Here is a 27,394-nt window from a genome sequence, read left to right as displayed (position 1 = left end):
GGTGATTTTGCTTCTCTGTTAGTCGCCAGATTACACCTCCCATCATCATTTAGCAGCGAGGTTAGACTTTGCGGAGGGTTAGACTAGATGCCCCTTGGGGGTCCCAACCGCCATTCTATGATTCCACCCCTATGCTTGCTGAGGCTGATGGGAGTTGTAGTTCAGCGGTGACTGTAGGGCCCAAGTCTACCCGCTCTTGCTTTGGGGAGCAGGGAAAGTGCAGCACATTTTAAAAAACATCTGAAGGCAGCCCTGTTTAGGGAAGTTTTTAATGTTTGATGATTTATCGCTTCCTCCTCCTCCTCCTCCTCCTCATTCTTCTTCTTCTGTTGGGAGCTGCCCAGAGTGGCTGGGGAAACCCAGCCAGATGGACGGGGTATAAGATAATAATAATAATAATATACACCTTCCCAGAGGTCTTCCATCTCATCTATAATCCCTTGTCATTTGGGCCCCTCCAAGATGCATAGACCAAAAAAACCACCTTGATTTTCCTTTTCAAAAAACTTCTGAAGTCTCCCTGATTGTGGGTGACTGTGCGGAGACATGGCTTGGGCCGGCATGCAAGGACGATGGTCTGGATTCCTCCCCTGATTGGCATGTCCAAAGGCCAACCCCGCAGGCGTGGTATTGGGGCTCCCGCCTTCTGTGATTGTGGCCGCCAGTTCCTGGACTAGATCCACAAGGGTGGGGCATCTGCTGCCCGCTGACGCCAGAGAGCGGCTGGGGAGGCCACAGGCAGGACGGCCAGTTGCAAATTCTGAGTGTAAATTGGTTGGCAAGCAAGTCGGCTCCGCCTGAGAGCTGCCGCTGCAGTCCCTGGATCCCGGCGGATGAGGGATCCAGGCCCCACGAAATGGAGGAAGGTGAGCAGAAAGAGGAGGAGGAGGAATCACCTGGTGGGGTATCAGATCCTTTGCCCTGTGGGATTCCCAGCATAGAAGAGAGTCCTGGAGGTGGACAAATAACCCTCCAGCAGGTAACCAGGCCCGAATGAGTGTTCTGCTGGGCCCTCCACCCTCGGAGGCAGCAAACGCTTCTGGGTACCAGTTTCTGGAAGCCACAGGTGGGGAGAGATGCTCTGGTGCTCGGATCTTATTTACAGGTTTCCCCTAATGGGCACCTGGTCAGTCACTGCGAAAAGAGGATGATGGACTCAATGGGCCATTGATCCAAGAAGTTCTTCATAGAATCGTAGAGTTGGAAGGGAACCCCCAGGGTCATCTAGTCCAACCCCCCTGCCATGTAGGAATATGCAGCTGCCCCATATGGGGATCGAACCTGCAACCTTGGCCTTCTCAGCACAGCACTCCAACCAATGGAGCTATCAGGCTCAAGTCTCACACTGAATGAATGAATGAATCTTTATTTGCGTCAGCCATCGGCCATAGCAATAAAACAACAATACAACACACAAAGAATAAAACTAAAAAGTCAATTATATAAAATACATTTTAGGGGACGACAAAATAATAGTAGCAAAGCACAACGATAATAATGGTAAGATCCTAGGAGAGGAATCTGGGCGACGACGCTAATGTCACTCAGGTAGCAGCTCTCAGTCTCATTGCTCTCTCGACAAATTTGGCAACCTTCTCTGTTGTCGAGCCGTTCTGGTCGGCCAGGAGTGAGAACAGCTTGGCTTCGCAAGAGTGGCCCGGGATGGCAGACAGGAGTGGCGCGATGGTCTCGTCCCTGAGATCTTTATATAGGGAGCAAGACAAGAGAACGTGTGACACAGTCTCCACGCAGCCAGCTCCACAGGGGCAGAGCCGGTTCTCGAATGAAGTTCCTTGATATCTACCCTCAAGAACAGCCGAGGGCGATCTGGCTGCGACATCTGTCAAGTCTCACATTCTTATGGGCTGGAGGGTAAGGCCAACACTGCTTCTCTGGGTGGGAGTGGGCCTCACTGCAGGGGCAATGGGGGCCAGGGAAGACCCCACTGGCTCCTTGCTGACCTAGAATGGCTTTAGGAGAAGGGCTGTGGCTCAGGGAAGGAGCATCGGCAGTTCCTGGCTTCCTGTCTCTCTTTTATTTTTTATTTCGTATTGATACAGCAAGAAAAGAAGAAAGAGAAAACACAAATACCAAATTACACACAGGAATAACCATAGACACATAATTTTCTTAACAAACGATAAAACATAAATTGGTCTTAATACTAAAGACCCCACCTCCCGTCTATTCCATATTTCGATTTCATATTACTTATTGCCAATACACACTTCTATCATAATTAAACTTTCTCTTAATATGTCTTAATTCTTATATCTACCTTGCAACTATTACTGAAGTTCCTCGAATGCTGCAACAGAGTTTAAACTACTATATTTATGTTTCAAATATTCTTCGAAAACCTTCGACCCCCAGTGGCACCTCCCTTGAACTCCAGTCATGGTCGGAGGTACAAAAGGAGGCTGGCTGGCTACCCAGGAAGCAGGGCCAAGCTGTTGATCTTTATTGGTCTCCTGAAACAGAAGAAGCTCTTTTATTTTTATGCTTTTTAAATATGCAGCCGCTGGGAGAGATAATCAGGGGGTTTGGGCTGGGTGTCCATCAAAATGCGGATGATACCCAGCTCTGTCTCTCTTTCAACTCAGAACCAGTGAAGGCGATGAAGGTCCTGTGTGAGTGCCTGGAGGCGGTTAGAGGATGGATGGCGGCTAATGGATTGAGATTGAATCCTGACAAGACAGAAGTACTGTTTTTGGGGGACAGGGGGCAGGCAGGTAGGGGGGACTCTCTGGTTCTGAATGGGGTAATTGTACCCCTGAAGGACCAGGTGCGCAGCCTGGGAGTCATTTTGGACTCACAGCTGTCCATGGAGGCACAGGTCAGTTTTGTGTCCAGGGCGGCTGCCTGCCAGCTCCATCTGGTACGCAGGATGAGACCCTACCTGCCCGCAGACTGTCTCTCCAGAGTGGTGCATGCTCTGGTTATCTCCTGCTTGGACTACTGCAATGCACTCTACGTGAGGCTGCATTTGAAGGTGACTCGGAAACTACAACTAATCCAGAATGCGGTTGCCAAGACCACATAACAACGGTCCTGAAAGACCTACATTGGCTCCCAGTATGTTTCTGAGCACAATTCTAAGTGTTGGTGCTGACCTTGAAAGCCCTAAACGGCCTCTCCACCCCCATCACTTAGCTTGGACACTGAGGTCCGAGCACAACTACCAGACTTTTAGAAGACATCTGAAGGCAGCCCTGTTTAGGGAAGCTTTTAATGTTTGATGTATCACAGTATTTTAATATTCTTTTGGAAGCCGCCCAGAGTGGCTGGGGAAGCCCAGCCAGATGGGCAGGGTATTATTATTAATAATAATAATAATAATAATAATAAATTCAAAGTGTTGGTGCTGACCTTGAAAACCCTAAACGGCCTCGGCCCAGTAGACCTGAAGGAGCGTCTCCACCCCCATCCTTCAGCCCCCCAGACACTGAGGTCCAGCTCCGAGGGCCTTCTGGCTTTTCCCCCACTGCGAGAACCCAGGTTACAGGGAACCAGGAAGAGGGCCTTCTCAGTGGTGGCACCCACCCTGTGGAACGCCATCCCATCAGATGTCAAGGAAATAGACCAACTATCTGACTTTTGGAAGACATCTGAAGGCAGCCCTGTTTAGGGAAGCTTTTAATGTTTGATTCTGTTTTTAATATTCTGCTGGGAACCGTCCAGATGGGCGGGGTATAAGTAATAATTTATTATTATTATTATTTATTTCTGCCTTGCAGTGGGTTGGTCTAGATGACCCTAGGGGGTCCCTTCCAGATCTGCGATTCTATGATCCTCTCCAGAATCTTCCATTCACCTCCATTGGATGTGCAATGAGAAAGGGAGATAAACCTTTTCTCGTTTCTCGCCTCATTTTTTAAACTCCCGAAATGTCCCAGCCTTTCTTCACTGGGGAGCTGCTCCTTATTCCTCTGGCTTGCCCTTCCCTGCACATTTTTAATCTCCGCCGTTTATTTTCGCCCGCCAGTGTGTTTCCAGCCCAGATCTCCTGTTGCCACAAGGCCAGGCAGGCTCAGGCAGTGCCTTCCTTGCCTTCCTCTTTCCCACGGCTGGGGGGGGGGGGCGTTCAGGAGCTGTATCCCAAAACTGCTGAAGGGCAGCAGGTTGGCCAACGCTGCCTCCGTGAGAATCCCAATTAGTAGGGAATTAAGAAAACCTTGTGAAATATCGGCAGCCGGTCTCTTGGGAACAACTCGTGTCAACGCAGCGTTGGCTGCCAACCTGAGCAGCGCGGAAAAGGGCTTGGACCAATGCATGAAGCCCAATGTGGCAGGTGCACAGTTAAACTGCGGAACTCCCTCCCACAGGATTAGGCAAATTCTTGGAGGAGGAGAGGGCTGCCGATGGCTTCTCGCTACGATGGCTCTGCCCTGCTTCCACGGCCAGAGGCAGCAATGTTTTTGAATCGCAGTTGCTGGAAACCACGGGAAGGGGAGGGTGCTGCTCTGCGCTCGAATCCTGCTCACGGGTTTCGCACGGGCGTCCGGTTGGCCGCTGTGAGAACAGGATTCTGGACAAGATGCTCCCATTGACCTGATCCTGCAGGCTCTCCTTACACACCAATCTCTGAACGGTGGAAGATTCCAGGGGTTCCATGCACTCCCCCACGGTTTGTGTTTCCCAGTACGTTTTCGAGCACAATTCGAAGTGTTGGTGCTGACCTTGAAAGCCCTAAACGGCCTCGGTCCTGTATACCTGAAGGAGCGTCTCCACCCCCATCGTTCAGCCCGGACACTGAGGTCCAGCTCCGAGGGACTTCTGGCGGTTCCCTCATTGCGAGAAGCAAAGCTACAGGGAACCAGGCAGAGGGCCTTCTCGGTGGTGGCACCCGCCCTGTGGAACTCCCTCCCACCAGATGTCAAAGAGAAGAACAACTACCAGACTTTTGGAAGACATCTGAAGGCAGCCCTGTTTAGGGAAGCTTTTAATGTTTGATGTATCACAGTATTTTAATATTCTTTTGGAAGCCGCCCAGAGTGGCTGGGGAATAAATAAATTATTATTATTATTATTATTATTATTATTATTATTATTATTGGAACGAGGGATAGGGGAGACGGTGGTGTTTCTAAGATTTATAGTATACGTATATACACAACCTGAGCCTATGATGGAGGGGTTCACAGAATTAACACCCCAAGAAGGCCTTGCTTCTCCCATGGCCACAGCCTTGGAAATCAGCAGAAATCAGGCGTGGCTTTTTCTCTGCCTTTCCGGCCTCCAGCTTCTAGCTCACAGCTCAACTCTCAACTCTTCCCTTTGGTCTTTCTAACTAACCCAGAAAGGGAGCCCCCCTGTTTGTCCTCTGGCACAGAGCTGCACCCTTTGTTTCCTTAAGGACTTTGAAGGCCATTAGCAGCCTGGCCTGGCCATCCCAGCAACTGGATCCAGGAAGGAGAAGGGGAAGTGTTTGGAGACAATGGAGTGTGCCTCCAGGGGTGAAGTCAGATTGCTGCCTGGAGGTGACCTCTAAGGGGTGCAGGCCTGGCCAGTGTGCCTGGGGGTCCTGGGCTGCCCAGGCAACAAGACCCCCCTCTTGGCCTCGCTGATGGGGTCCAAAGGAAAGCAGAGCAAGACGTTTGGAACCAGCTTGGCTGCGGAAATTGCGGAAGGAGGCGTACAAGGCGCCATCCCACCATCTTGGGAGTCCAGATTTGTGTATGGTTCACTCTTTTCCCCTCTCCTAAAGATGTCCCACAAGGCAGCAGAGGTTTCTCCTCCTCCTAGTTGGGCTCCCTTCCCTCTACACAGGCATGGCCAAACTCGGCCCTCCAGATGTTCTGGGACTACAACTCCCATCATCCCTAGCTAACAGGACCAGTGGTCAGGGGTGATGGGAATTGTTGTCCCAAAACATCTGGAGGGGCAAGATTGGCCATGCCCACGTCTACAACAAGTGCAGAAACCTCCTTCTTGACTGTTGGACCCATGCTTGGTCTCGTCCACGCCGTCCGCCAGAGTCTGTCTTCACAGACAGGGAAAGCCCCTAACTCACTGAGGCTTTGAGACCCCTTGGCTACCCTCACTTGGTCTAGCCCTGCCATAGGCCAACGCGGCCCTCCAGATGTTTTGGGACTACAACTCCCATCATCCCTGACCACTGGTCCTGTTAGCTAGGGATGATGGGAGTTGTAGTCCCAAAACATCTGGAGGGCTGAGTTGGCCTATGCCTGGTCTAGCTGGCTAGTTGAAGCCATTCCCGGGATGTGGCCACTGTCTCATGCACAGAGCATCTGGGAGCCACAGGTGGGAGTGAAGGTTGGGGACCAAACCATCCCAGAAGGAGCATGACCCAGAGGTACGACCCCTCCCCTACCACCCCATTCAGCCTAATCCCCCCCCGAAAATCAAAGAATTCTAGAATCCTAGAGCTGGAAGGGACCCCATGAGTCATCTAGTCCAACCCCCGGCCAATGCAGGCATCTCAGCTAAAGCACCCGTGACAGATGGCCCCCCACCCACTCAGTGGTGACCCCGGGGGCCAGTCTCTGCCCTTCTCTCGGCCCCGCCGACCTCACGGTGTCCTTGTGGGAATTCAAGGAGGAGTAGGGAGAAGCCGATAAGCCACAGTGAGGGGAACAGTGAGAAATAAATGCAACAAATAGGCAGACAAAGACTTTATTTTGTCTGTCCGGAGAAGGAGCGAGGTCGTTGGCGAAATGCTGCTGGGAGATGCTGTTTCTCCTCTGCTTCTTGCACCCCGAGCGAGGGGCCCAGTCCTTCTCTCGCTTGCCAAGGCCACCCTCCCCAGAGCCAAGGCTCACGTGACGGCGCTGCACCCTGGCAGAGCCTGCAGATGGCAGGGGGGGGCGGTGTGCCGAATCTGCTCCCTTGAGTCAAGGACAAGGACAAAACACTTCGCCTAGTCGCACACAGGGAGGTTTCCGCTCGGATTTGAAGCCTTAAACAGAACACAGGCTTCGTTGGGGAGGAAGCGGCTGTAACCCAAGGCGAGCTTCGTGGCCAGCTGGGGATTCGAACCCTGGTCTCTGCCACATCCTAGCCCAGCCCTCTAACCCAGGGGTAGGCAACCTAAGGCCTGTGGGCCGGATCCAGCCCAATCGCCTTCTCAATCCAGCCCACAGATGGTCTGGGAATCACAATGTTTTTACATGAGTAGAATGTGTCTTTATACCGTATTTTTCGCTCTATAGGGCGCACCGGACCATAGGGCGCACCCAGTTGTGTGTGGTTTTTTTTGGGGGGGGAACTCCCACGGGCGCCAAAGGTTTGCTGATAGATGCCCAAGCCCGGGGTGCGCAGCGCTGCACTCCCCGGGCTTCGGGCTGCTATCCACAAGCCTTCGGAGCCTGGCAGGCCCTCCTGCCGCGCTCCGACGGCTTGCGGAGAGCTTCCTGATGCCTGGAGAGCGAGAGGGGTCAGTGCGCACCGACCCCTCTCACTCTCCAGGCTTCAGCGAAAGCCTGCATTCGCCCCATAGGACGCGCACACATTTCCCCTTCATTTTTGGAGGGGGGAAAGTGTGTCCTATAGAGCGAAAAATACGATATTTGAATGCATCTCTGGGTTATTTGTGGGGCACAGGAATTTGTTCCTTCCTCCCCAAATATAGTCCAGCCCCCCGCAAGGTCTGAGGGACAGTGGCCTGGCCCACAGCTGGAAAAGGTTGCTGACCCCCCCTGCTCTAACCCTTACCCCACACCGCCTAGCTCTGACTTGCAGATCGCTTTATCCTACAAAGCCTCAATAGGGCACTGCAGCCCGGTGGGATAGACGTTTGGGGTGCCCCTTCCAAGGCTACAATCCTATGGCCTTGTGGGGCATTGAGGACACCCCCAGTTCCATGGGGGGGGGCTCTTGGGCCATAACTCAGTGGTGAAGCCTTGCAAACAGAAGGTGGAAACCTCAACATCTCCTGGGAGGCTAGGCTAGTGGTCTGGCTTGATGCAAAGCCTTAATCGCTCAACCTTTTATTCGGGATCATGAGGACTAGAATATTTAGGGGACTGGGGCACAGCTGACGGCCCAACCCTTGGCGAGCCACTGCTGCCGCTGCAGGTCAGTGTGGCACCACTGAGGTCTACTGGCACCGCGGCGGGCCAGGCTGGCGTCGGGCATCTGGGCGCGCTCCTCCGGGCGCAGCGCAGCAGAGGAAAGCGGCGCGGGGAGGGCAGAGCTCTTGCCAGGAGCCGCCGCGGCTTCTCCTGCAGCTGCAGGAAGTGGCACCTCCCCGAGGCTGCGGTTGCAGTTGCTTCTGCCGCCGCCTGCCTGGGATGTCTCGCAAGCAACCTCGCGCGGCGGGGCCGTTGCTGGGAGAAGCCGAGGAGGAGCGCGGAGCTGCCGCCGCTGCTGCTGCAAAAGGTACGTGGTTGCAGCAAATCAAAGGCGGGCGAGCGAGGAAGGGAGGCAGCGCCGGCCCTCCCCTCCCCTGCGGGCCGGATCCTGCCTGCAGTGCCTCGTGCAAAGCGGAGGAGCAGCAGCGGCGGTGGCCGATGCGGGGGATCGGGGCGGCCGGAGAGGAGGAGCAGCAGCAGCAGCCCGGGCACGGTGAGGCATCGCTGGGGGGGGGAGTGGGGGGCACGGAGGGGTCGCCCCCTCTTTCCTCTCTCACCCCTTTGCACCCAATCTCCCCCCTCCCTCCTCGCAGCTGCCGTGTGAACGGACCGTGGGGGGAGGCGATCCGGAGCGAGCCTAGTTTTTTTTCCTGGGGGGGGGTGTTGGATAGAAGGAGAGGACCCCCCACCCCCCCAGTTTTCCTCTTCCCAGGCTGCCTCCCCTCCTCCTCCTCCCTTTCTTCCTTTCGGGCCTGGGCTGCCTCCGCTCCGGGCGCACGTGGCCGGCCGGCGACGCTTCCCCCTCCTTCCCCGCGGCCCGCGCCTCGCTGCAATCCGGCCCCCGCGGGCGCTCCGGCCTCCGCCCAGTCTCCAGCCTCGCGCGGAGGACGGCAGCAGCAGCAGCAGCGGGCGCCTCCGCCACCGGCTCCCCGCGCCACCTTGGCCCTGGCAAGGGGCCCTTTTGCTCCGCGTTGGGCGCGCAGGCGAGGGGGCCCCAATCCCCCCCGATTTTGCAAATCAATCAGAACCCGGGGGGCGGATTTGTTTCTTGCACGGTGTGCATTTGGGCACCCCCCTTTTTTGGTGGTGCATCTGCAACTGGCAAGCAGGATCCGCTGTTCAAAACCTTGGAGAAGGCGCAAGGTCGGCAGGAATCTTCCACAGCCCTTGCAAACCCCCCCAAAAGCCCCCCAGGCTGCAGGCCCCACGGAGGCCTGGGCTGCAAATCCAGCCGCACAGGTAGAGCTGCCCGGTTGCATTCTGGGACTTGCAGTTTCTTCTCCCCCCTCCCCGGAGTTAAGGTGAGGCTGTGATTTGGCTGACGTCATCACACTCTTATCCCCCCCCCCTTGGGAAAAAGGAAGGAGGACGGGTTGTGTGGAAGCTGGAGGAGTCTTGTCTGGGCAGGTGTGTGTGTGCATAAATATCTAAAAATAAAACCATTATTTCTTTTAAGGAGGGAGCTTTGGCGCTCTCTGACTCTGAGCTGGTTCGGCAAAAGCCCTGCGGCTTTTGGCACAATTTTCCCTGCAGGCAGCGCCCTCCCTGCGAGGTCTGCCTTCCGCCCGGGGAAAGGGAGCGTTGACCAAGCCTTGGGGGCTGGGGGAGGCTGGGGTGGGGGCCAGGGGTCCCTTGAAGGTGCAGCTGCTGGGATTTAGGAAGCTGACGCCTTGTGCCGAGTCAGACCACGTGGGTCTCTCTGGCTGAGTGTTGCATGCTCTGACTGGCAGAAGCTCTCGGAGTCTTTTGGAATGTGTGTGTTCCTGGCGCTATGTGGAGATGCGGTGTGTGTGATGAAACAAGCTTGTTTTCTCCTGATCCAGAGGCTAGGACTTAGCCAGGCATCCTGCAACTGGCCTCCTTTGCGTTCGACATTATCCTGTTTACTTTGCCCCCCAAAATCCAGGTTTTGGGTGAGCTGGGAAAATGTGGGCTGGGGTGGGTCTGCGGGTGTCTCGACCCCTGACCACGCCTGGAGAGGTTTTGTCAGCTGCTGGTCCCTTTCGGCTCTTTTGGACTGGAGCTCTGCACCACCACCGACACACACTGAAGAAGTGTGCATTCACACGAAAGCTTAGACCCAGAACAAACTTAGTTGGTCTCTAAGGTGCTACTGGACAATCTTTTTTATTTTCTTATTTATTTCGATTGCGTCAGACCAACACGGCTACCGACCTGAATCTACCATTCTATGATTCATTGGAGGTTTTGAAACAGAAGTTGGCTGTCTGCCAGGGAATCTTCACTGCGATTCCTGCATTTCGGGGGGTTGAGCTAGATGACCTTTGGGGGGACCCTTCCAGCCCCACCATTCTATGAAACTATTCTGCTGTGCTCGTGTTTCATAACTGCCTTGACGGCTGCATTATTGCAGTTATTCTTTTCCTGGTGCCTTTTCTCATACTTTTAAAACATCAATAAAAATCATATGGTGAGGGGAGAGAGACTTTCTGTTCTTCACCAGGCAATGGTTTTTTCCACCTCTTTGCCCCCACCCTCTAGCCCTGAGACCCTTTTCCAGGCCATGACTTTAGGAACAGCAGAAGCAGCTGCAAAGAGAGGAGCTCACAGATGTTTTTTTAAAAAACCACAATTTTCTGTGTCTTTGCTTCTCAATTTATATTGTGTTATTTTATGCACTGAGACTTGCTGTTTTTATTGATTACAGCTTGGAAATTATTGGAATCGTTAAGAGTGAATTTCTGTTTAAATATCATTTGCAGATGTTTAAGTTTATTGTGTACTATTCTACTCTTAATTGATTATTGAATATTATTATATTTGACATAAACTGCTTTTTTTAAAGTTATGTTTTTTATTACTTTTTGTATCGGGCCAGATTGTTATAAGGCGTGTGATCATTGTTGTTTCTGCAGCTTGTGAACCGCCTTGCGTGTAATACAGTGGTCCCTCGGTTCTTGAACGGAATCCGTTCCGGAAGCCCATTCGGCCTCTGAAACGCTCAAAAACTGAGCTTTTTGCACTCAGTGGAAGCCGCGTCGCACGTTCGGGTTCCAAAAAACGTTTGAAAATGGAAGCATTTACTTTTGGATATTCAGCGTTTGAGAACAGAAACATACGACAACAGAGGCGCTTGGGAACCGAGGTACCACTGTACATTGGTACCTCGGGTTAAGTACTTAATTCGTTCTGGAGCTCCGTTCTTAACCTGAAACTGTTCTTAACCTGAAGCACCACTTTAGCTAATGGGGCCTCCCGCTGCCGCCGCACGATTTCTGTTCTCATCCTGAAGCAAAGTTCTTAACCCAAGGTAATATTTCTGGGGTAGCGGAGTCTGTAACCTGAAGCGTATGTAACCCGAGGTACCACTATACTAGAGAAAGGTGGCATGCAGATTAAAAGTGAAATGAAATATGGGAAGAAATTAAAATGAAATAACTTCCTTGTGCATTCCCTCTTTCTTCTCTCTGCCTCCAGAAAGCGAGGGCCCCATGGAGGGAGACAAGGAGCCGCCTGCCCGGGGCCACCAGGCTTCCCCGCCGGAGGGTGACAGCCCCTTCCCCTTCCCCGCCTGGGAGGAGGGCTCTAGCGACGAGAATGCCCTGGTCATCCACAGCCAGGTGGAGGAGGAGGAGCACAAATGCGCGGCGTGTGGCGAGAGCTTCCCACACCCGCTGAGCCTCTTGCGCCACCAGAAGCAGCAGCACGCGGGCGAGCGGGCCTTCGTGTGCCCCGAGTGCGGGCGTGGCTTCACCCTCAAGCACAACCTCATCATCCACCAGAGGATCCACACCGGAGAGAAGCCCTTCGGCTGCGGCGTTTGCGGCAAGCGCTTCAGCCTCAAGCAGAACCTCCTGACCCACCAGAGGGTGCACGGCGGTGGCGCAGAGGGGGCCCCCTCCTGCCCCGTCTGCGGGAAGACCTTCCGGGAACAGCGCCTGCTCCTCGCCCACCGCCAGAAAGGCGGCTGCGGGCCCCCTGCCCAGGAGAAGCCGGGGGCACCCTCCCCGCCGCGCATGCACACCCGGGGGAGGCCCCGCGCGCCAAGTGAGAAGGGCGACATGCAGAGGCCATTGCGGGTCAAGCACCAGCAGAAGCCCCGCCAGAACGGGGCGGCCTTCACCTGCCAGGAGTGCGGCGAGGCCTTCGGCCGCCGGAGCAGCCTGGCCGGCCACCGCAGGACCCACCACCAGGCCGAGAGGCCGCTGCCACCACAGGGCGAGGAGGGCCGGAGACGCCCCAAGGAGGCCCCCGCGAGCCCCGGCCGGAGGCTCCACGCAGGAGACGCCCCCTTCCAGTGCCTGACCTGCGGGAAGAACTTTGCGCAGAAGGGCCACCTGGCCGCGCACCGGAAGAGCCATTTGGGGCAGGAGGCGCTCGGCTGAGGGCAAGGCTGCTGCTCCGATGTGCCGCGCCTGGGCGGGGCGGTCGGAAGGGGAAGGGGGCGGCCGCAGGGGGTCCTTGAAGCGGAAGGGCCTGTTTGGGATGTGGGAGCACGGAGGGGCTATGGGGACTTTGGGATAATGCCTGGGAAGGGGAGGTCAAGGGCCTCTCAGCAGGGCAGCGTTTGCCCTGCCCGGGATATGGACCATAACCGCTCCAAGAACTTGGGATCCCATCAGCCGGGGGCAGTGAAGCGCTGCTTGGTGACCCCTCTTCCCTTTCTGAAGCGAAAGCCCGTCCTCTACACATTGGCTGCGTTTCAAGCTTGGGTGTTCCCTGAACCTTCATAGGTGGGATTTTTCTCACGCCCTGCCATTGTTTGGTTTCCATTTTGGGCAGCGACGTTGTGCCCCTCTTAAGTTCCCGTTCTGAGCCATTGCGCCACGCAGCATTACCTCCGCTCTGGGGTTTCCCAGTGTTTATGTTCTGCTTCCCGTTTTACAAGTACGGATGCCCAGGTTTATTTCCCCCCAACCCTGTTTGGTGGTTAATTCCTGCCCTCCCCTAAGATCCACGCAGCATGTCCAGCTACAGCCTTCCCTCTTCTTTTGGTCCCGCAGCAGAGTGACGAAGAGTCGTCTGGTTTGGGGGGCTGGGCGGGTCAAAATTGGTGCCAAAGATAGTCGACACAAACTCGGGGGTTGCCGAGGGAACAGAACGGGGGTACACGGAGTTTGTATTTGATCGCGGAGGATTTCGCCCCACTGTGCGTCTTCTTCCTGTGGATTCGAACCTGCAGCTCAGGGGAGAACCTTCTGTTGACAGCTGCGTCTTGCTGAACACATTGGAGGAAGGCGGAGCGATTGCACTATGTCCTGGAGAACCCACACATTTGCCAGAGAACCCATAGAAGAGGGCGGGTGTGTTTTCCAGTTGTTGCTGGAAAACGTCTTTGGAGGAGAGAGGAATTCTGAAGAGCTGTAGCAACATCCTCTTCTGAGCTTCTGGTTTCCAGAGCCTCATTTCCAGATCCACGGAAGGAAAAAACCATGTGGGAGTTTAGACTCTTTTTGGATAGCTTAATGTGGGAAAAAGAAGTGAATGTAAAAGTTGAATGTTTTGAAACCACTTAGGGCAGTGTTTCCCAACCGGTGTTCCGCGGCACACTACTGTGCCGTGAGACATTGGCTGGTGTGCCATGGGAGGGAGGCGGGCGAGTCGGGCGGTGAGAGGCGGCGGCGGCGAGGATCCGCGTCGAGCCGGGGGCGGCTCCGCGGTGGTGGTGCCGAGCAGCGGGGCAGCGCGTGCAAAAGGGAGGAGCGCGAGACAGCGGAGGAGGAGGAGGCCGGCATGTCCGGGCAGCAGCAGCAACAGCAGCAGCAGCAACTCCCGGCGACGGCTCCTCAAGCCCCGCCGCCGCCCCCTCCTCCGCCCGCTATCGCCGCCACCACCACAACAGCCGCCGCCGCCTCAGTTGCCGCCATCCCTCAGTCCCTCGCTCTGCTGCCTCCTCCCACCCCCAAAGCTTGGAGGTTCCCCGGCAAGGGGGAGGGAAAAAACTTTCACTTTCGTGCGTCCCTCCCGGCGTGATGCTGCGCGCTGACGTCACGGGGCGGGGCTTTAATGGTGGTGTGCCGCGAGATTTTTTTTCAGTAAACAGGTGTGCCGTTGCCCAAAAAAGTTTGGGAAACACTGACTTAGGGGCCCTGAATTTTGGGGGTGGTTTTGAGCCGGGAGAGAAACTTCCGTAAAACACTAGAGTGGCCTTCACTGAGGCTGTGTCCTCCGCACGTTTTGGGGCTCCCAGCCCCTCCTCGGCCCCAGCAGGCCCAGATGTGATCCCAGAAGCCCCAGCATCACACATCTAGCGTTGCTGGGAGTCGAAAACATCTGGGTTGTGCGAGGGTGGCAAAAGCAAGCTCCGAAGATCTGATTGAGAAATGCGCCTGCTTCATGCTTTTGAGTTGTGGGAGGGGGGCGGTCTCTCAACCTTAACCCTTAAACCCTGTTTTGAGGGAGCTTCCCCGGCTGATCTCCCCTGACCAGGTTAGTACCCAGCAGCTGCAAAAGGGTCGTGCCACTGAGCTCTGCCCTTCCCTCCCTGGAATGGACTCTGTCTGCTACGGTGCAGATGTTCCCCTGCATTCAGTTTCTCTGTTACACAAGGCTTAACTTGAGCGTTCAACATGTTAACGTACGTTTCAAGCGTTTTTAAGCACTCCTGTTTCAAAGTGCGCACGACAGGCGGAGATCTTTGTGGAAGTTGCACACCGCAGCAGCATTCGGAAAGAAAAGAAAACAAGTGTTATTTACCTCTGTAGAGATCTGCACATGGCATGTTACCAATCACTTAAAGAGTTTCAATCCAAAGTTTCAATCCAAAGCGCTGCACCAGACTTCTGCAATCTGGTTCCCTGCAAATGTGCTGGGCTCTGCCGACAGGGAGATGATGGGATTTGTACTCCCAACACACCTTGAGGGCACCAGATTGGCAGCGGCTGTGCCAAGCCGTTGGGCACATTCATGGTTTGGCTGAATGAGAAGCATTGTATGAGGATGGGCAGGGCCTTCCTGGTGTTGGGACCTGATGGGACTCAGGGGTTGCCCTGTGTGCCTGATGCAAAACGGATATGGTATTGCTCAGTGTCCTTTGCTGGGTGGCCAGAACAGGTTAAAAGAGTTTTCCTAACTGATGTGTGAGATGAGAACCTGTTTCAGGCATGGGTCCTGGTAAACAGGTAAGCTTGTCCACATATCCACCAGGGAATATTTGTGTCCAAATATAACTCACTAGGTCCTTGGTAAACCCCTTTTTTGTGTGCTGTTTTTCTGCAACTGCAAAAAAGGTGGTGGTTGTCAAATATCTTGTGATCCATAATGGGTGGCCAGGGGTCTCCATTCAGCACAGCCTTCAGCAACCTGCTGTCCGCTGAGGTTTTTTTGGAACTACAACTCCCATCAGCCCCCAGCCAGCACAGCACCATGGGAGTGTTACCAGATTGCTGAAGGTTTCCTTTGCTGGCTCAGAAGATGGATGGGGCAAGGAAGCAGCCTTCCCTCTGCAGAGAGACATTTGGGAACTTCACGTGACTGGCCTCCCAAGATGGTCCCATCACAAGAAACTCCTGGCGGTTATACCGCTTATTCACGTACAGCAATCTGTGGCAAACGGCAACATTGAAAAGTGGTTTTTGTTTTGTTTTTGTTGATGTGGCCTTTTCAGAACTGGCATGTCGATGTGGTTTTGCAAAAAAGGATCATCATAATGTGCTGTGAAAATAAGCAATTTCCAACCCAGGTCAATTTTAAAAGTGTTGTCCTGCCTGGAGAAGGCAGGGGTGGAAGTTGCCTTCTGGTTTTTCTCCCCAAACCTAAAAATTACTGGGTGAAGACAGTCCTGGGAGATAGTCACTCAGGTTGAAACTTTGAGAGAAATGTCGAATCCAGTGTGTGTGTGTGCGTAAGTAAGAGAGAGAGAGAGAGAGAGAGAGACCCTTCCCCGCTTCTCCCCTCAGCATCCTCTGCATAAGACCGCCACATCGAACCTTTGTAGCTTTGCCTTCAGGGTCCCCTGGGAATATCCTTCCCCTCCTTCTGCGCCCTCTCCAGACACCCAGATGGCGACCACTTAGACGGGACGCGCACAGCATTAATGGTGGCTGGAGAGCAGAGATTCGCCAAGAGCTGTCTCTCCCCAGAAGACGCTTGATGCAGAACTCTAGTGCTTGGATGATGCACCTTATTCCCACAACTGCTTGATCCTCTTTGTTGAATAAAATTAAGTTTGCCTTTCCTTCGGCTCCTGGCTGTGGTGATTTCTCTTAAATGAGCAGGAGGATCCCTGACTCTTCACCGGTTGATGGTTCCTTGTCATCTTTCTCAACTCATCCATGCCAGAATATTGGTAGCAGTAAAAATAACAATTATATTACTTGTACCTCATCCATCTAATTGGGTATCCCCAGCCCCTCTGGGCGGCTCCCAACAGATTAAAAACAGAATAAAACATCAAACATTTAAAAATTCCCTAAACAGGGCTGGCTTCAGATGCCTTCTAAAAGTCATAGTTGTTTATTTCTTTGACATCTGATGGGAGGGCATTCCACAGGGTGGGCGCCACCACCAAGAGGGCCCTCTGCCTGGTTCCCTGTAACTTCACTTCTCGCAATGAGGGAACCACCAGAAGGCCCTCAGAGCTGGATCTCAGTGTCCGGGTAGAACGATGGGGGTGGAGACGCTCCTTCAGGTATATTGGACTGAGGCTGTTTAGGGCTTGAAAGGTCAGCACCAACACTATGAATTGTGCCCAGAAACGTACTGGGAGCCAATGTAGGTCTTTCAGGGCTGGTGTTATATGGTCATGGCTGCTCCCAGTCCTCAGTCTAGCAGTGTAAATTTAAAGTGCTACAGTGCCACCGAACAGTCATGGCTTCTTCCCCCAAAGATTTTGTGTTGTTTGTTATGGGTACTAAAAGATGGTTCTTTATATTGTCCTTCCAGAGTGGGTTTAACAAATTCCTCTTTCCAGGGGGACTGGGAATTCCAGCCCAGGAAACCTGTGTGAGTTTGTCAAACAATATGCATGCGACAAGGCCCTATTCACACCATAAAGTGCTATGATACCACTTTAAACTGTCACGGCTTTCCCCAAACAATTCTGGGAGTTAGGAAGCGCTAGAGCTCCTCACAGAGCTATAGCTCTCGGACTTTCCTGGGAAAGGTGATTTACTGTTAAACCTCTCTGGGAATTGTAGCTCTGCGAAGGGGTCTCTGATCAACTCTGCACCCTGCAACTCCCAGGGTTCTTTGGGGGAAGCCAGGATTGGGAACTGTAGCATGTTGAGGGTGCCAAGAGTTGTTCGGAGGCCCACATTCCCCTCACAGAGGTACAATTTGCAGGAGGTCTTGACTGTCCCTGTGAAGGGAATGGGGGCAACACCCTGATCCTACCTCCCATTGGTATCCACATCTTAAGCTCATATTTCTGTGGATCAAAACAGTTTTATGGGTGTAAGGGACATGGTCATTGCCAGAATACCTCCTGCATGGTCCCCTTAGTGGTGGCACTTGGGAGACCTTGAGAAAGAAAACTGCCTGGGTGTCTCAGCGAATGCGGGAGGAGGATGTGTCAAATGTTGCCAGAGGAAGAAAAACACGTAGCAGAGTCCCCCAAAATATAGACCAGAGGCAATATTTCATCCAGAAGAGCTTTACTGTTGCTGAAGGCATAATGGTCACAAATCCAATACATTCAAGATTGGCAGAGTCCATAAAAATCCAGTTGCAGCAGACTTAAACTAAGAACTTATAATAAACATAAACTCTTAACACTATACACAGAACAGAACACACCACATCAGAACAAAGTGATAGAAAGAGAAAGTCAGAAGTGAAGCCCGGGCTCTTCCTGGCCTGACTGTTGCAGTCAGCGTGACCTTGCAGAAGAGATAACAGAAGCAGAGGAAACCAGCTGCTTCCCAGAAGGTTTAAGCAAAACATCAACTCTCTGGCAGGCTCTTCACACACACAGAAAAGATCTGCATCGCTTTTTAAGTTTTTACTCCGCAGATTGACAGGATAGTGGTAACAGAGAGAAGGTAAATAAAGGGAAGATAAGGCAAGCAGGACGGACAGAGGGGCCTATCCTGTTAAGCTACAAGTCCATCATGGGATATGGCTGCAAGTCCAGCATTCCATTTTCACAATGGGCAACCAGTCGCCTTAAGCCAGTGGTTTTCAGCCAGTGTGTGGTGGCACCATGGGGTGCCTTGAAGGATGGCCAGGGGTGCCGCTGGCAACACTGGTCTCTGTCCCTCTTTCCTTCCTCTTCTATTGCCCTCTTGCTTCTCTGCCTCCCCAAGGCTGTTTGTTGCAGCAGTCCTGGCTACAAGCTCCCCAGGCGAATGGTGTCTCTGGGACTGGCCAGGCGGTGCCGGGTGCCAGGAGGTGAGGCGGCCTCAGAGTAAGCAAGCAAGCTGGCGAGGGAGCCCAGCCAGCCAGCTCTTGCTGTTGGGAATGGACAGACAAGTCCCAGGCCCTGTGAGGCAGGGTGAGGAGGCACCTCTCTATGGGGCAGGAGGGCAGCTCAGAGACCAGGGGCGGCAGCAGCGGCTGCCCAGAGGACTCCCAAGGAGAGGGGAGAGGAGGCTGAGGGCACACTCCGCAAGGGAGGGTGTTTGAAAATGGGTGAGGGGCTGCCGGCTCTGCAGGCAAGGGGTGGCATGACTGGGCTCCTGAGCCCCACAGGGGGGCCACAGAAAGAAGGCTGGTCAAGGGAGCTGTGGACTCAAAAAGGTTGAAACCTTCTGGCCTGTAGGAAACCAGCAAGCAGGATCTGATTTCTATCCTGTGGCTTCCAGCAGCTAGGATTCAGATTATAGGTAGGTAGCCCTGTTGGTCTGCCATAGTTGAAACAAAATAAAAAAATTCCTTCCATTAGCACCTTAGAGAGCAACTAAGTTTGTTATTGGTATGAGCTTTCGTGTGCATGCACACTTCTTCAGGATTCAGAGGCATTGCTGGCCCAGTTATTGAGGCAAAGTCCATGCTGTTTGTGGGCTTCATTCGGGCGCATCTGGTCAATCGTTGTGGGGAGAGACTGCTGGACTGCTCCCTTGGGCCTGATCCTGCAGAGCTCTTCTTAAGGTCCTTAGCAGGGGAGGCATGAAGAGAAGAAGGACCTCCTTAGATGACCTTGGATGACCTTATCCATGCCTTTGACCCCCAATTTCTTAAAGGTAAACACTAGTGCTTTGAAAAGTGTTCAGATTTGGATAGGTACTCAGTGATGCTCTTTCCAAGTGAGCTGCGCAAAGTGAAAACCCTGGCCGCTGTGTTCTGCATTTATTGGCGCATCTGAAATGTCACCAGTCACCAGTCTGGCAGCCGCATTCTGGATTAGTTGTCCGGTTCTGAGTCCCCTTCAAAGGTAGCTCCACACAGAGCGCGGTAGTCCAAGAGGGAGAAAACCAGAGTATGTTCTTTATGCATTTGCCTCAGCAACTTTGTCCAACTTTGTCATCTTAGGATCGCCTTGATTCTTCTCTGCCATCTTCCCAATCATGGAGAGCAATTCCTCAGCTTGGGCTGCAAGCTGGTCTCCTGTTTCATTGTTGTTGAAACTGCAAAACCGTCCATCACACTGATCCCTCAGTTCCTGAAAGTTTTTGTTGTCACTGGAAGATATGTAATCTTCCAATGTTTCATTCTGCAACCTTTCTTTGTGGCTGAAGACAACCACCATGCGCTCCTGGTCGTCGCTACTGTTGAATGTCTTCCTCACCCGCTGTACCACTTGGTGGTCTTCCTCTGTGAATCGGCCCACTGGGACGACCAGAACCAGAGCATGGCGGCGGGGCTGGGAGAGACGTCGGCAGTGCTCAATCTCAGTAGAATTTCTGGCTCCATCAGAGTCAAAAATCGCAGGCGTGTCAATGACAACTACCTGCTTCCCCCTCCACTCTCTTATTCCTAACCAGCAAGACTTTGTAACTGGGGTCATTTCAAGCCTGGAGTCAAACCTCTTTTTCCCAAGGATGGTGTTTCCAGTCGCACTTTTGCCAACCCCGGACTTTCCGACAATGACGATGCAAAGCTCCTTTTGCTCTGCTGAAACGGGATCAGCTGCATCTGTTAATGTTGCTGGAAAGAGAAGAACAGAGCTGAGGAATCCTAAAGCTTCTCCTGGGGATCAACACTTTGTACTGATTAGAGCCCTTGTAAGGCGTCACTTTTGCAATCTGAATTTCCTGAACTGCCCAAGCAGTTAACTATAGAATGGGATGCAGAAAGCTCAACCTATCTCTTTATTACAGCACGATACAGTTGCTAGTAATTTCAATGTTAAAGTTCTCTCTTTTGTTCTGTTTGGTGCTATTTTATATATTTGGGCAAAGATTCTGTTTGACTACTGGTCATGGACAGTGATAAAGAAACTGACTGACTGACTGAATACAGGAATCGGATTTTAAACCGTGCAATTAATTCTTGCTGTTTTGAATTTCATTGCGTTATTCTCTTCCTTAGTAGGTGGTGCAAATCTCTATTCTGAATTATGTTTTTAGTGGGTTGGGAAAGGCGGCACTGGGAATGAGTTTACAGAACCAAGAGAGCAGTGGCCCCAAAAGCCTCAGAACCACTGGTTTTGGGTTTAAAGCCTAAACCCAGGAATTTAAACTGTGCCTGGAAACAAACCTGAAGCAGAGGCGTCAGTTGCTCTGTCCAGCCTGTGCCTTTCATGTCTAATGTTTTACAGTTGTTTATGTGCTATAAGCCGCTGAGAGTGGCTGGTGAAACCCTGTCAGATGGGCGGGGTATAAATAACGAAATACTACTACTACTACTACTAATTTCAAACAGCGCTCAATCTCATTCCTTGCAGTTGCCTCCAGGGCTGCTAGATGTCACTCTGAGACAGAACATGTTTATTACAGACTTTTCCCTTCCACCCCCTTGTAGTCCTGTTTCCAAGGGTTCAAAAGTATTTTGCACATTGAGTGTGCGCTTACATATTGCGAAAAAGGAGCGAAACAAGGAAGTGGGCTGGCTTAAGAGGTAGATTTGGAAAGCATCTATTGTACGGGAAGTAAATTTGCTATTTTATTTTATAAAATAAATGGATCCAAACTACAAGAAGGAAGATTCCACCTAAACATTAGGAAGAACTTCCTGACAGTGAGAGCTGTTCAACAGTGGAATTTGCTGCCAAGGAGTGTGGTGGAGTCTCCTCCTTTGGAGGTCTTTAAGCAGAGGCTTGACAACCATATGTCAGGAGTGCTCTGATGGTGTTTCCTGCTTGGCAGGGGGTTGGACTCGATGGCCCTTGGGGTCTCTTCCAACTCTATGATTTTTCTTAAAAAAACTTTACACACTGCAAACCAGGAGGAATAGGCTGAAGCTGGAAGGAAACCCTGCCAGGAGTGCTTACTTTGAACAGGGGGGCTCTCTCCTCCTCCCACTCCGGACCCCTCAGTTCCTGGAATCTCCACGGCCTCCTGCGGCTTCTCTTCCTCTGGTGGGTGCCCAGAAAGGTCCTTTTCGTTTGGGATCGAGGTAGGACTCCCAACCCTTTCAGGCCAGCAGAACGGCTTCTCCTGGTTCTTCTCCACCATGGCCTCCACCAAGGAGAGCAGTTTCTCAGCCTGCGTCTCCCTCTCGCTTTGGTTGCGGTTGTCGACCGAGAACCACTGGAAATTGCAGTGACCAATCATGTTCTGAAGGCGTTGGTATTCTGGGCCGGAGAGATGTTCCTCCAAAGCTGCGCTGTCCAGTTTTTCCCCAGTGAGTACAACAATTGTGTACTTCATGGCTTCGCAGCCAAATATCTCCTGAACCCATTCTACTGCCTTATAGTCTGCATCGCCACAGTGGTGGCTGACCAGCAACAAAGCGTGTGGTCCCGGTCTGGATAGACGGAGGCAGTGCTGGGAGTCAGGGGAATCCTTGGCTGTGCCGCTCCCCAGGTCAAAATCAGCAGGCGTGTCAATGAGGACTAGCCGCTTTCCCTTCCATTTCCCGATTCCTAACTGGCAGGATCTCGTCACGGTGCCAACCTCAAATGCCTCCCGCCCGAGAAGGGTGTTTCCTGTGGCACTTTTTCCTGCTCCTGGTTTCCCCACGAGGACAATCCGCACTTCATTGCTCTCTGTCGGAATCTGGCTCTCAGGATTTGGTGCTGTTGAGGAAAGTTCAGGTATTAGAGGGTGCAAGGAAGGTTGTGTAGGAAACCAGTGCATTTCATTGATTTTGGGGGGTTTGCACGGGGTGTTTTGCCTGTAGTTTTGAAGGAGGGGCCCTAGGCTGGGGACCCCCTAAGTTATGTCATGTAAGCAGAGATGGAAGGAGTCCATCTGTTTTGCAAAAAATAAATACCGTACTTTTTGCACCGTAGGACGCACCGGACAATAGGACGTACCTTGTTTTAGAGGGGGAGAACAAAAAAATAATAATTCTCCCCCTCTCTGCCCAGTGCCCCTTCAGCGAAGTGGCAGGAGGTGCTGCGCAGAGAGGGGGAGAATTTTTCCCCTCTTGTTTTCCCCCTCTAAAACAAGGTGCCGTTTAAGGTGCATTCAGTCGCCTTCAGGTGCGCCTTCAGTGCGCACCGACCCCTCTCGCTCTCCAGGCTTCAGGATCCTTTCAACCTGCTCTTTGGGGCTGGCGGGGGGAAGCCCACCACCAGCCCCAAAGAGCAGGTCGGGGAGCAGCGGAAAGCTTCTATGGCTTCTTTTGCCCCCCGCGTGATCTCCCAGCTGGAGAGGTGACGCGCGGCTAAAGAGGCTCCTGCCATAGCCGCGCGTCACCTCTCCAGCCAGGAGAGGGTCGCGGGGCTATGGCGTCTTCGCTCCATAGGATGCACACACATTTCCCCTTCATTTTTGAAGGGGAAAAAGTGCGTCCTATAGAGCGAAAAATACGGTAAATGCATAGCTGAGAGGTGATGTGATGGCACCGTAAGAGTATATCTCGGGGTGGCCTGTTGCAACTAGGAGTCTAAATGTGTGGGTGGTGTTAATAGGAACATTGCAGGGGGGTGGACTAGAGCAGCAGTTCTCAACCTGTGGGTCCCCAGATGTTGTTGGACTACAACTCCCATCATCCCTGAGCTCCGGCCTTGCTAGCTAGGGGTGATGGGAGTTCAACAACATCTGGGAAAGGCTGGACTAGAGGATCTTTGGGGGAACCTTCCATGGTTCTGTGATTCTGTAAGGCAGTTCATGCGCTCCAAATCTGTTCCCACAAAAGATGTACAACTGGAATGATGGATGTCTCTAACCCTCTGCAGTGATTTATCCAAAGCTTAGAAACTTCATTATGTCGCTTCCCTTGACCGGAGTCACACTCAGGGAAAAGTTGCTGGCTGTGTGTATTCGAGATCTGTCTCGTTTTTGCCTTAGTTTCTCATCAGTGCTAGATGAGATTGGCACAGAGATCATTTCAGCCTTTGCTCTGCTCCTTCCCTCGCAGCCTGTCTGTGGCCTGAAAAAAGTGTTTTAGCTGACCCCAGGAAGATCACTAGCCTCGTCCTGCTGATGACCTATGGGACCGCCTCTCCTGGTATGCACCACGGAGGACCTTACGGTCTTCAAATAAAAACATCTTGGAGGTCCCAGGCCACAGGGAGGTTAGGCTGGCCTCAACCAGAGCCAGGGCTTTTTCGGCCGTGGCCCCAATCTGGTGGAACGCTCTGTCACAAGAGACTAGGGCCCTGCGGGACTTGACATCTTTCCGCAGGGCCTGCAAGACAGAGCTGTTCCGCCTGGCCTTTGGCCAAGGCACAGCCTGACCCCCTCTCTCCTTCTGTAAACCCCATAGAACTCTAGACCAATGGTTGCCATTCATTTGATTCTGAATTGATTAGAATGTATTTCAGTTAATTGACTATGATTTTATGTACACTGTGCTATTTTTACTGTTGTTAGCCGCTCTGAGCCCGGCTTTGGCTGGGGAGGGCAGGATATAAGTAACATTATTTTATTATTTTTTATTATTATTATGAGAATTCTCTGTCTAATGCAATAGATCAGTGGCTCCCAAACTTTTTCCGGCCATCGCCTCCTTGGGGGCCACAAATTCATTCCCAGTGCTCCCTACTCTACCCTATCAAAAGCATTATTCAGAATAGCGGTTTGCATGGCACACATAGGAAGATAATAACACAACGAAATTCAAAACGGTAATAATCAATTGCACATTTGCACATAATCCAATTAAAACTATTCAATTAATTCAATGAAACGGATGAACTTGATCCAGCAATTCCAACTTTTCAGAGTCCGATAGTCATTTGCTCTTCTAGCGCCCCGACTGCTGCCCCCTGCCTCGTAGGGACCCCTCCCTAGGGAACCCCACACTTTGCATATGACCTTCGGGGGCTCTTGAGGAAACTCCTGAGGAAAAACTTACCAGTACTAAACCAGCTCCTAATGGAAGGGAAGAATCCTGTCACCCTAGAAGTAGAGAGGAGAAGAAAGAATGAGGAGGGGGCCTTGCCTTTCACCCAGCAAGAAGTTCGACCATTTAACGTTTCACCGGGGAAATAAGCAGTTGTGTACAGAACCAGTTTGTGGGCAAAGTATATCCTTCTGTATCTTATAGGGAAATGTCATGTCATGTTACGTTTCACAATCCTCTTGCAATATTCATCCAAAGAGGTTGTGGTATATTTAGCAATTCCCAACATGGTTTCTTCCTGCGATGACAGTTGTAGCTCAGTCGGTAGAGTGTGAGCCTCTTAATCTCTGGATTGCGGGTTTGAGCCCCACATTGGACAAAAGATCCCTTCATGCAGGGGGCTGGACTAGATGACCCTCGGGGTCCCTTCCAGCTCTACCATTCTATGTTATTTCTGAAGGGCTTCAGGCTTGACAGGGCTCTTGGGCTCGAATCCTGCTTCTGGGCTTCACTTTGGGGCACCCAGCTGGCACTGTGAGAACAGAACGTGGGGCTAGCTGTGCCCCTGGCCTGATCCTGAAGGCTCTCCTTACGTTCTTAAGGCTGCAGGTGTGGGGTCTCAGATCAGGTCCCATTAGCAGAACCCAACACAGGCTGGCCCCCCCCCCCTTGCCCTGTCCTTTTACGTCTATAATGGTTTGGGGCCACTTGGTTCTGTAAACCCACCCTCTGTGCCCTATTCTGCCCAAAGCATAATTCATAATATTGGCTTGCATGACCCACTAAGGAAGGAAACAACACAATGAAATTCAAAAGAGTAAGAATTAATTGCACCTTTGTCTGAAACCCAGTTAAAACTATTTAGTTTAACTAATTCAGCAAAATGGATGAACTTGATCCAGTGCCTCCAGCTTTTCAAAGTCAGTCATTTGCACCCTCCGCCCTGCTTCCCCCCTTTTCCTCTTAGTGCCCCCTAAATAACCCCTTCATGGATCACTGCCTTGCCGTGGCGAAGGGGCTTGAAGAACTCAGAGAAGCTATGAACTACGCCGAGCAGGGCACCCAAGATGAACAGGTCATAGTGGAGAGTTTTGACCAAATGTGATCCACCTGGAGTAGGAATCGGCAAGCCACTCCAGTATCCCTGCCAAGAAAACTCCATGGACAAAGACAACAGGCATATAAAAGTTATGACACTGGAAGATGAGCCCCTCAGGTCGGAAGGTGTCCAACATGCTACTGGGGAAGAGCGGAGGACAAGTACAAGTAGATCCAGAGCTGATGAAGCGGCTGGGCCAAAGCCGAAAGGACGCTCAGTTGTGGATATGCATGGAAGCGAAAGGAAAGTCCAATGCTGTAAAGAAAAATATTGCATAGGAACCTGGAATGTAAGAACCATGAACCTGGGTAAGTTGGATGTGGTCAAAAATGAGATGGCAAGAATAAATATTGACATCCTGGGCATCAGTGAGCTAAAATGGACGGGAATGGGCGAATTCAGTTCGGATGACTACCATATCTACTACTGTGGGCAAGAAACCCGTAAGAGAAATGGAGTGGCCCTCATAGTCAACAAAAGAGTGGCGAAAGCTGTACTGGGATGCAGTCTCAAAAATGATAGAATGATCTCGATACGAATCCAAGGCAGACCTTTTAACATCACAGTAATCCAAGTTTATGCACCAACTACTGGTGCTGAAGAAACTGAAATTGACCAGTTCTATGAAGACTTACAAAACCTTATCGAAGTGACACCAAAGAAGGATGTTCTGCTCATTATAGGGGATTGGAATGCTAAAGTAGGGAATCAAGAGATAAAAGGAACAACTGGCAAGTTTGGCCTTGGAGATCAAAACGAAGCAGGGCAAAGGCTAATAGAGTTCTGTCAAGAGAACAAGCTGGTCATCACAAACACGCTTTTTCAACAACACAAGAGACGACTCTACACATGGACATCCCCAGATGGGCAACATCGAAATCAGATTGATTATATTCTCTGCAGCCAAAGATGGAGAAGCTCTATACAGTCAGCAAAAACAAGACCTGGAGCTGACTGTGGCTCAGATCATCAGCTCCTTATAGCAAAATTCAAGCTTAAACTGAAGAAAGTAGGAAAAACCACTGGACAGGTAAGATACAATCTAAACCAAATCCCTTATGAATACACAGTGGAAGTGAGGAACAGGTTTAAGGATTTAGATTTGCTGGACAGAGTGCCTGAAGAACTATGGATGGAGGCTCGCAACATTATACAGGAGGCAGCAACTAAAACCATCCCAATGAAAAAGAAATGCAAGAAAGCAAAGTGGCTGTCCAACGAGGCCTTACAAATAGCGGGGGAGAGAAGGCAAGCAAAATGCGATGGAGATAGTGAAAGATACAGGAAATTGAATGCAGATTTCCAAAGAACAGCAAGGAGAGACAAGAAGGCCTTCTTAAACGAGCAATGCAAAGAAATAGAGGAAAGCAACAGAATGGGAAGAACCAGAGATCTGTTCAAGAAAATCGGAAATATGAAAGGAACATTTCGTACAAAGATTACCATAATAAAGGACAAAAGTGGTAAAGATCTAACTGAAGCAGAAGACATCAAGAAGAGGTGGCAAGAATACACAGAGGAATTATACCAGAAAGATATGGATGTCTCGTACACCCCAGGTAGTGTGGTTGCTGACCTTGAGCCAGACATCCTGGAGAGTGAAGTCAAATGGGCCTTAGAAAGCACTGCAAATAACAAGGCCAGTGGAAGTGATGGTATTCCAGCTGAACTGTTTAAAATTTTAAAAGATGATGCTGTTAAGGTGCTACACTCAATATGCCAGCAAGTTTGGAAAACTCAGCAGTGGCCAGAGGATTGGAGAAGATCAGTCTACATTCCAATCCCAAAGAAAGGCAGTGCCAAAGAATGCTCCAACTACCGCACAATTTCACTCATTTCACACACTATCAAGGTTATGCTTAAAATTCTACAAGGAAGGCTCAAGCAGTATGTGGACCGAGAACTCCCAGAAGTGCAAGCTGGATTTAGAAGAGGCAGAGGAACCAGAGACCAGATTGCAAACATGCGCTGGATTATGGAGAAAGCTAGAGAGTTCCAGAAAGACATCTACTTCTGCTTCATTGACTAT

At 51.8% G+C, this 27,394-nt stretch overlaps 2 protein-coding genes across 2 annotated transcripts; one reads left to right on the top strand and one right to left on the bottom strand.

Moving 5' to 3' along the window:
- Nucleotides 1-993: 993 nt before the first annotated feature.
- Nucleotides 994-13,502, top strand: LOC309515866 (uncharacterized protein; the record flags this gene model as incomplete). The annotated part of the gene is made up of 3 exons (XM_082194079.1): nt 994-1,066; nt 8,038-8,526; nt 11,472-13,502. 3 exons carry the CDS (start codon nt 994-996, stop codon nt 12,377-12,379), a joined length of 1,470 nt encoding a protein of 489 aa, XP_082050205.1. The 3' UTR covers nt 12,380-13,502.
- Nucleotides 13,503-17,570: 4,068 nt separating this feature from the next.
- LOC309514963 (GTPase IMAP family member 8-like) lies at nt 17,571-22,330 on the bottom strand. The gene is made up of 2 exons (XM_082192503.1): nt 21,304-22,330; nt 17,571-20,018 (listed from the first exon to the last, which is right to left on the bottom strand). Exons 1-2 carry the CDS (start codon nt 22,109-22,111, stop codon nt 19,360-19,362), a joined length of 1,467 nt encoding a protein of 488 aa, XP_082048629.1. The 5' UTR covers nt 22,112-22,330; the 3' UTR covers nt 17,571-19,359.
- Between the last annotated feature and the right edge of the window lie 5,064 nt (nt 22,331-27,394).

The sequence above is a fragment of the Podarcis vaucheri genome (assembly GCF_965113315.1).
Source record: "Podarcis vaucheri genome assembly, chromosome: 12".
In the NCBI taxonomy this organism is placed as follows: Eukaryota; Metazoa; Chordata; class Lepidosauria; order Squamata; family Lacertidae; genus Podarcis; species Podarcis vaucheri.
The sequence above is the reverse complement of the archived record's forward strand: the minus strand, read 5'-3'. Positions and strand labels throughout refer to the sequence as shown.

Excerpts from the sequence above, each read along its gene's own strand:
- LOC309514963 (XM_082192503.1), bottom strand. The coding sequence starts at position 22,111 with ATGCACTGGTTTCCTACACAACCTTCCTTGCACCCTCTAATACCTGAA. Across the intron at positions 20,019-21,303 it reads AGAGAGCCCCCCTGTTCAAA|CAACATTAACAGATGCAGCT; the intron begins GTAAGCACTCCT and ends TTCTCTTTCCAG.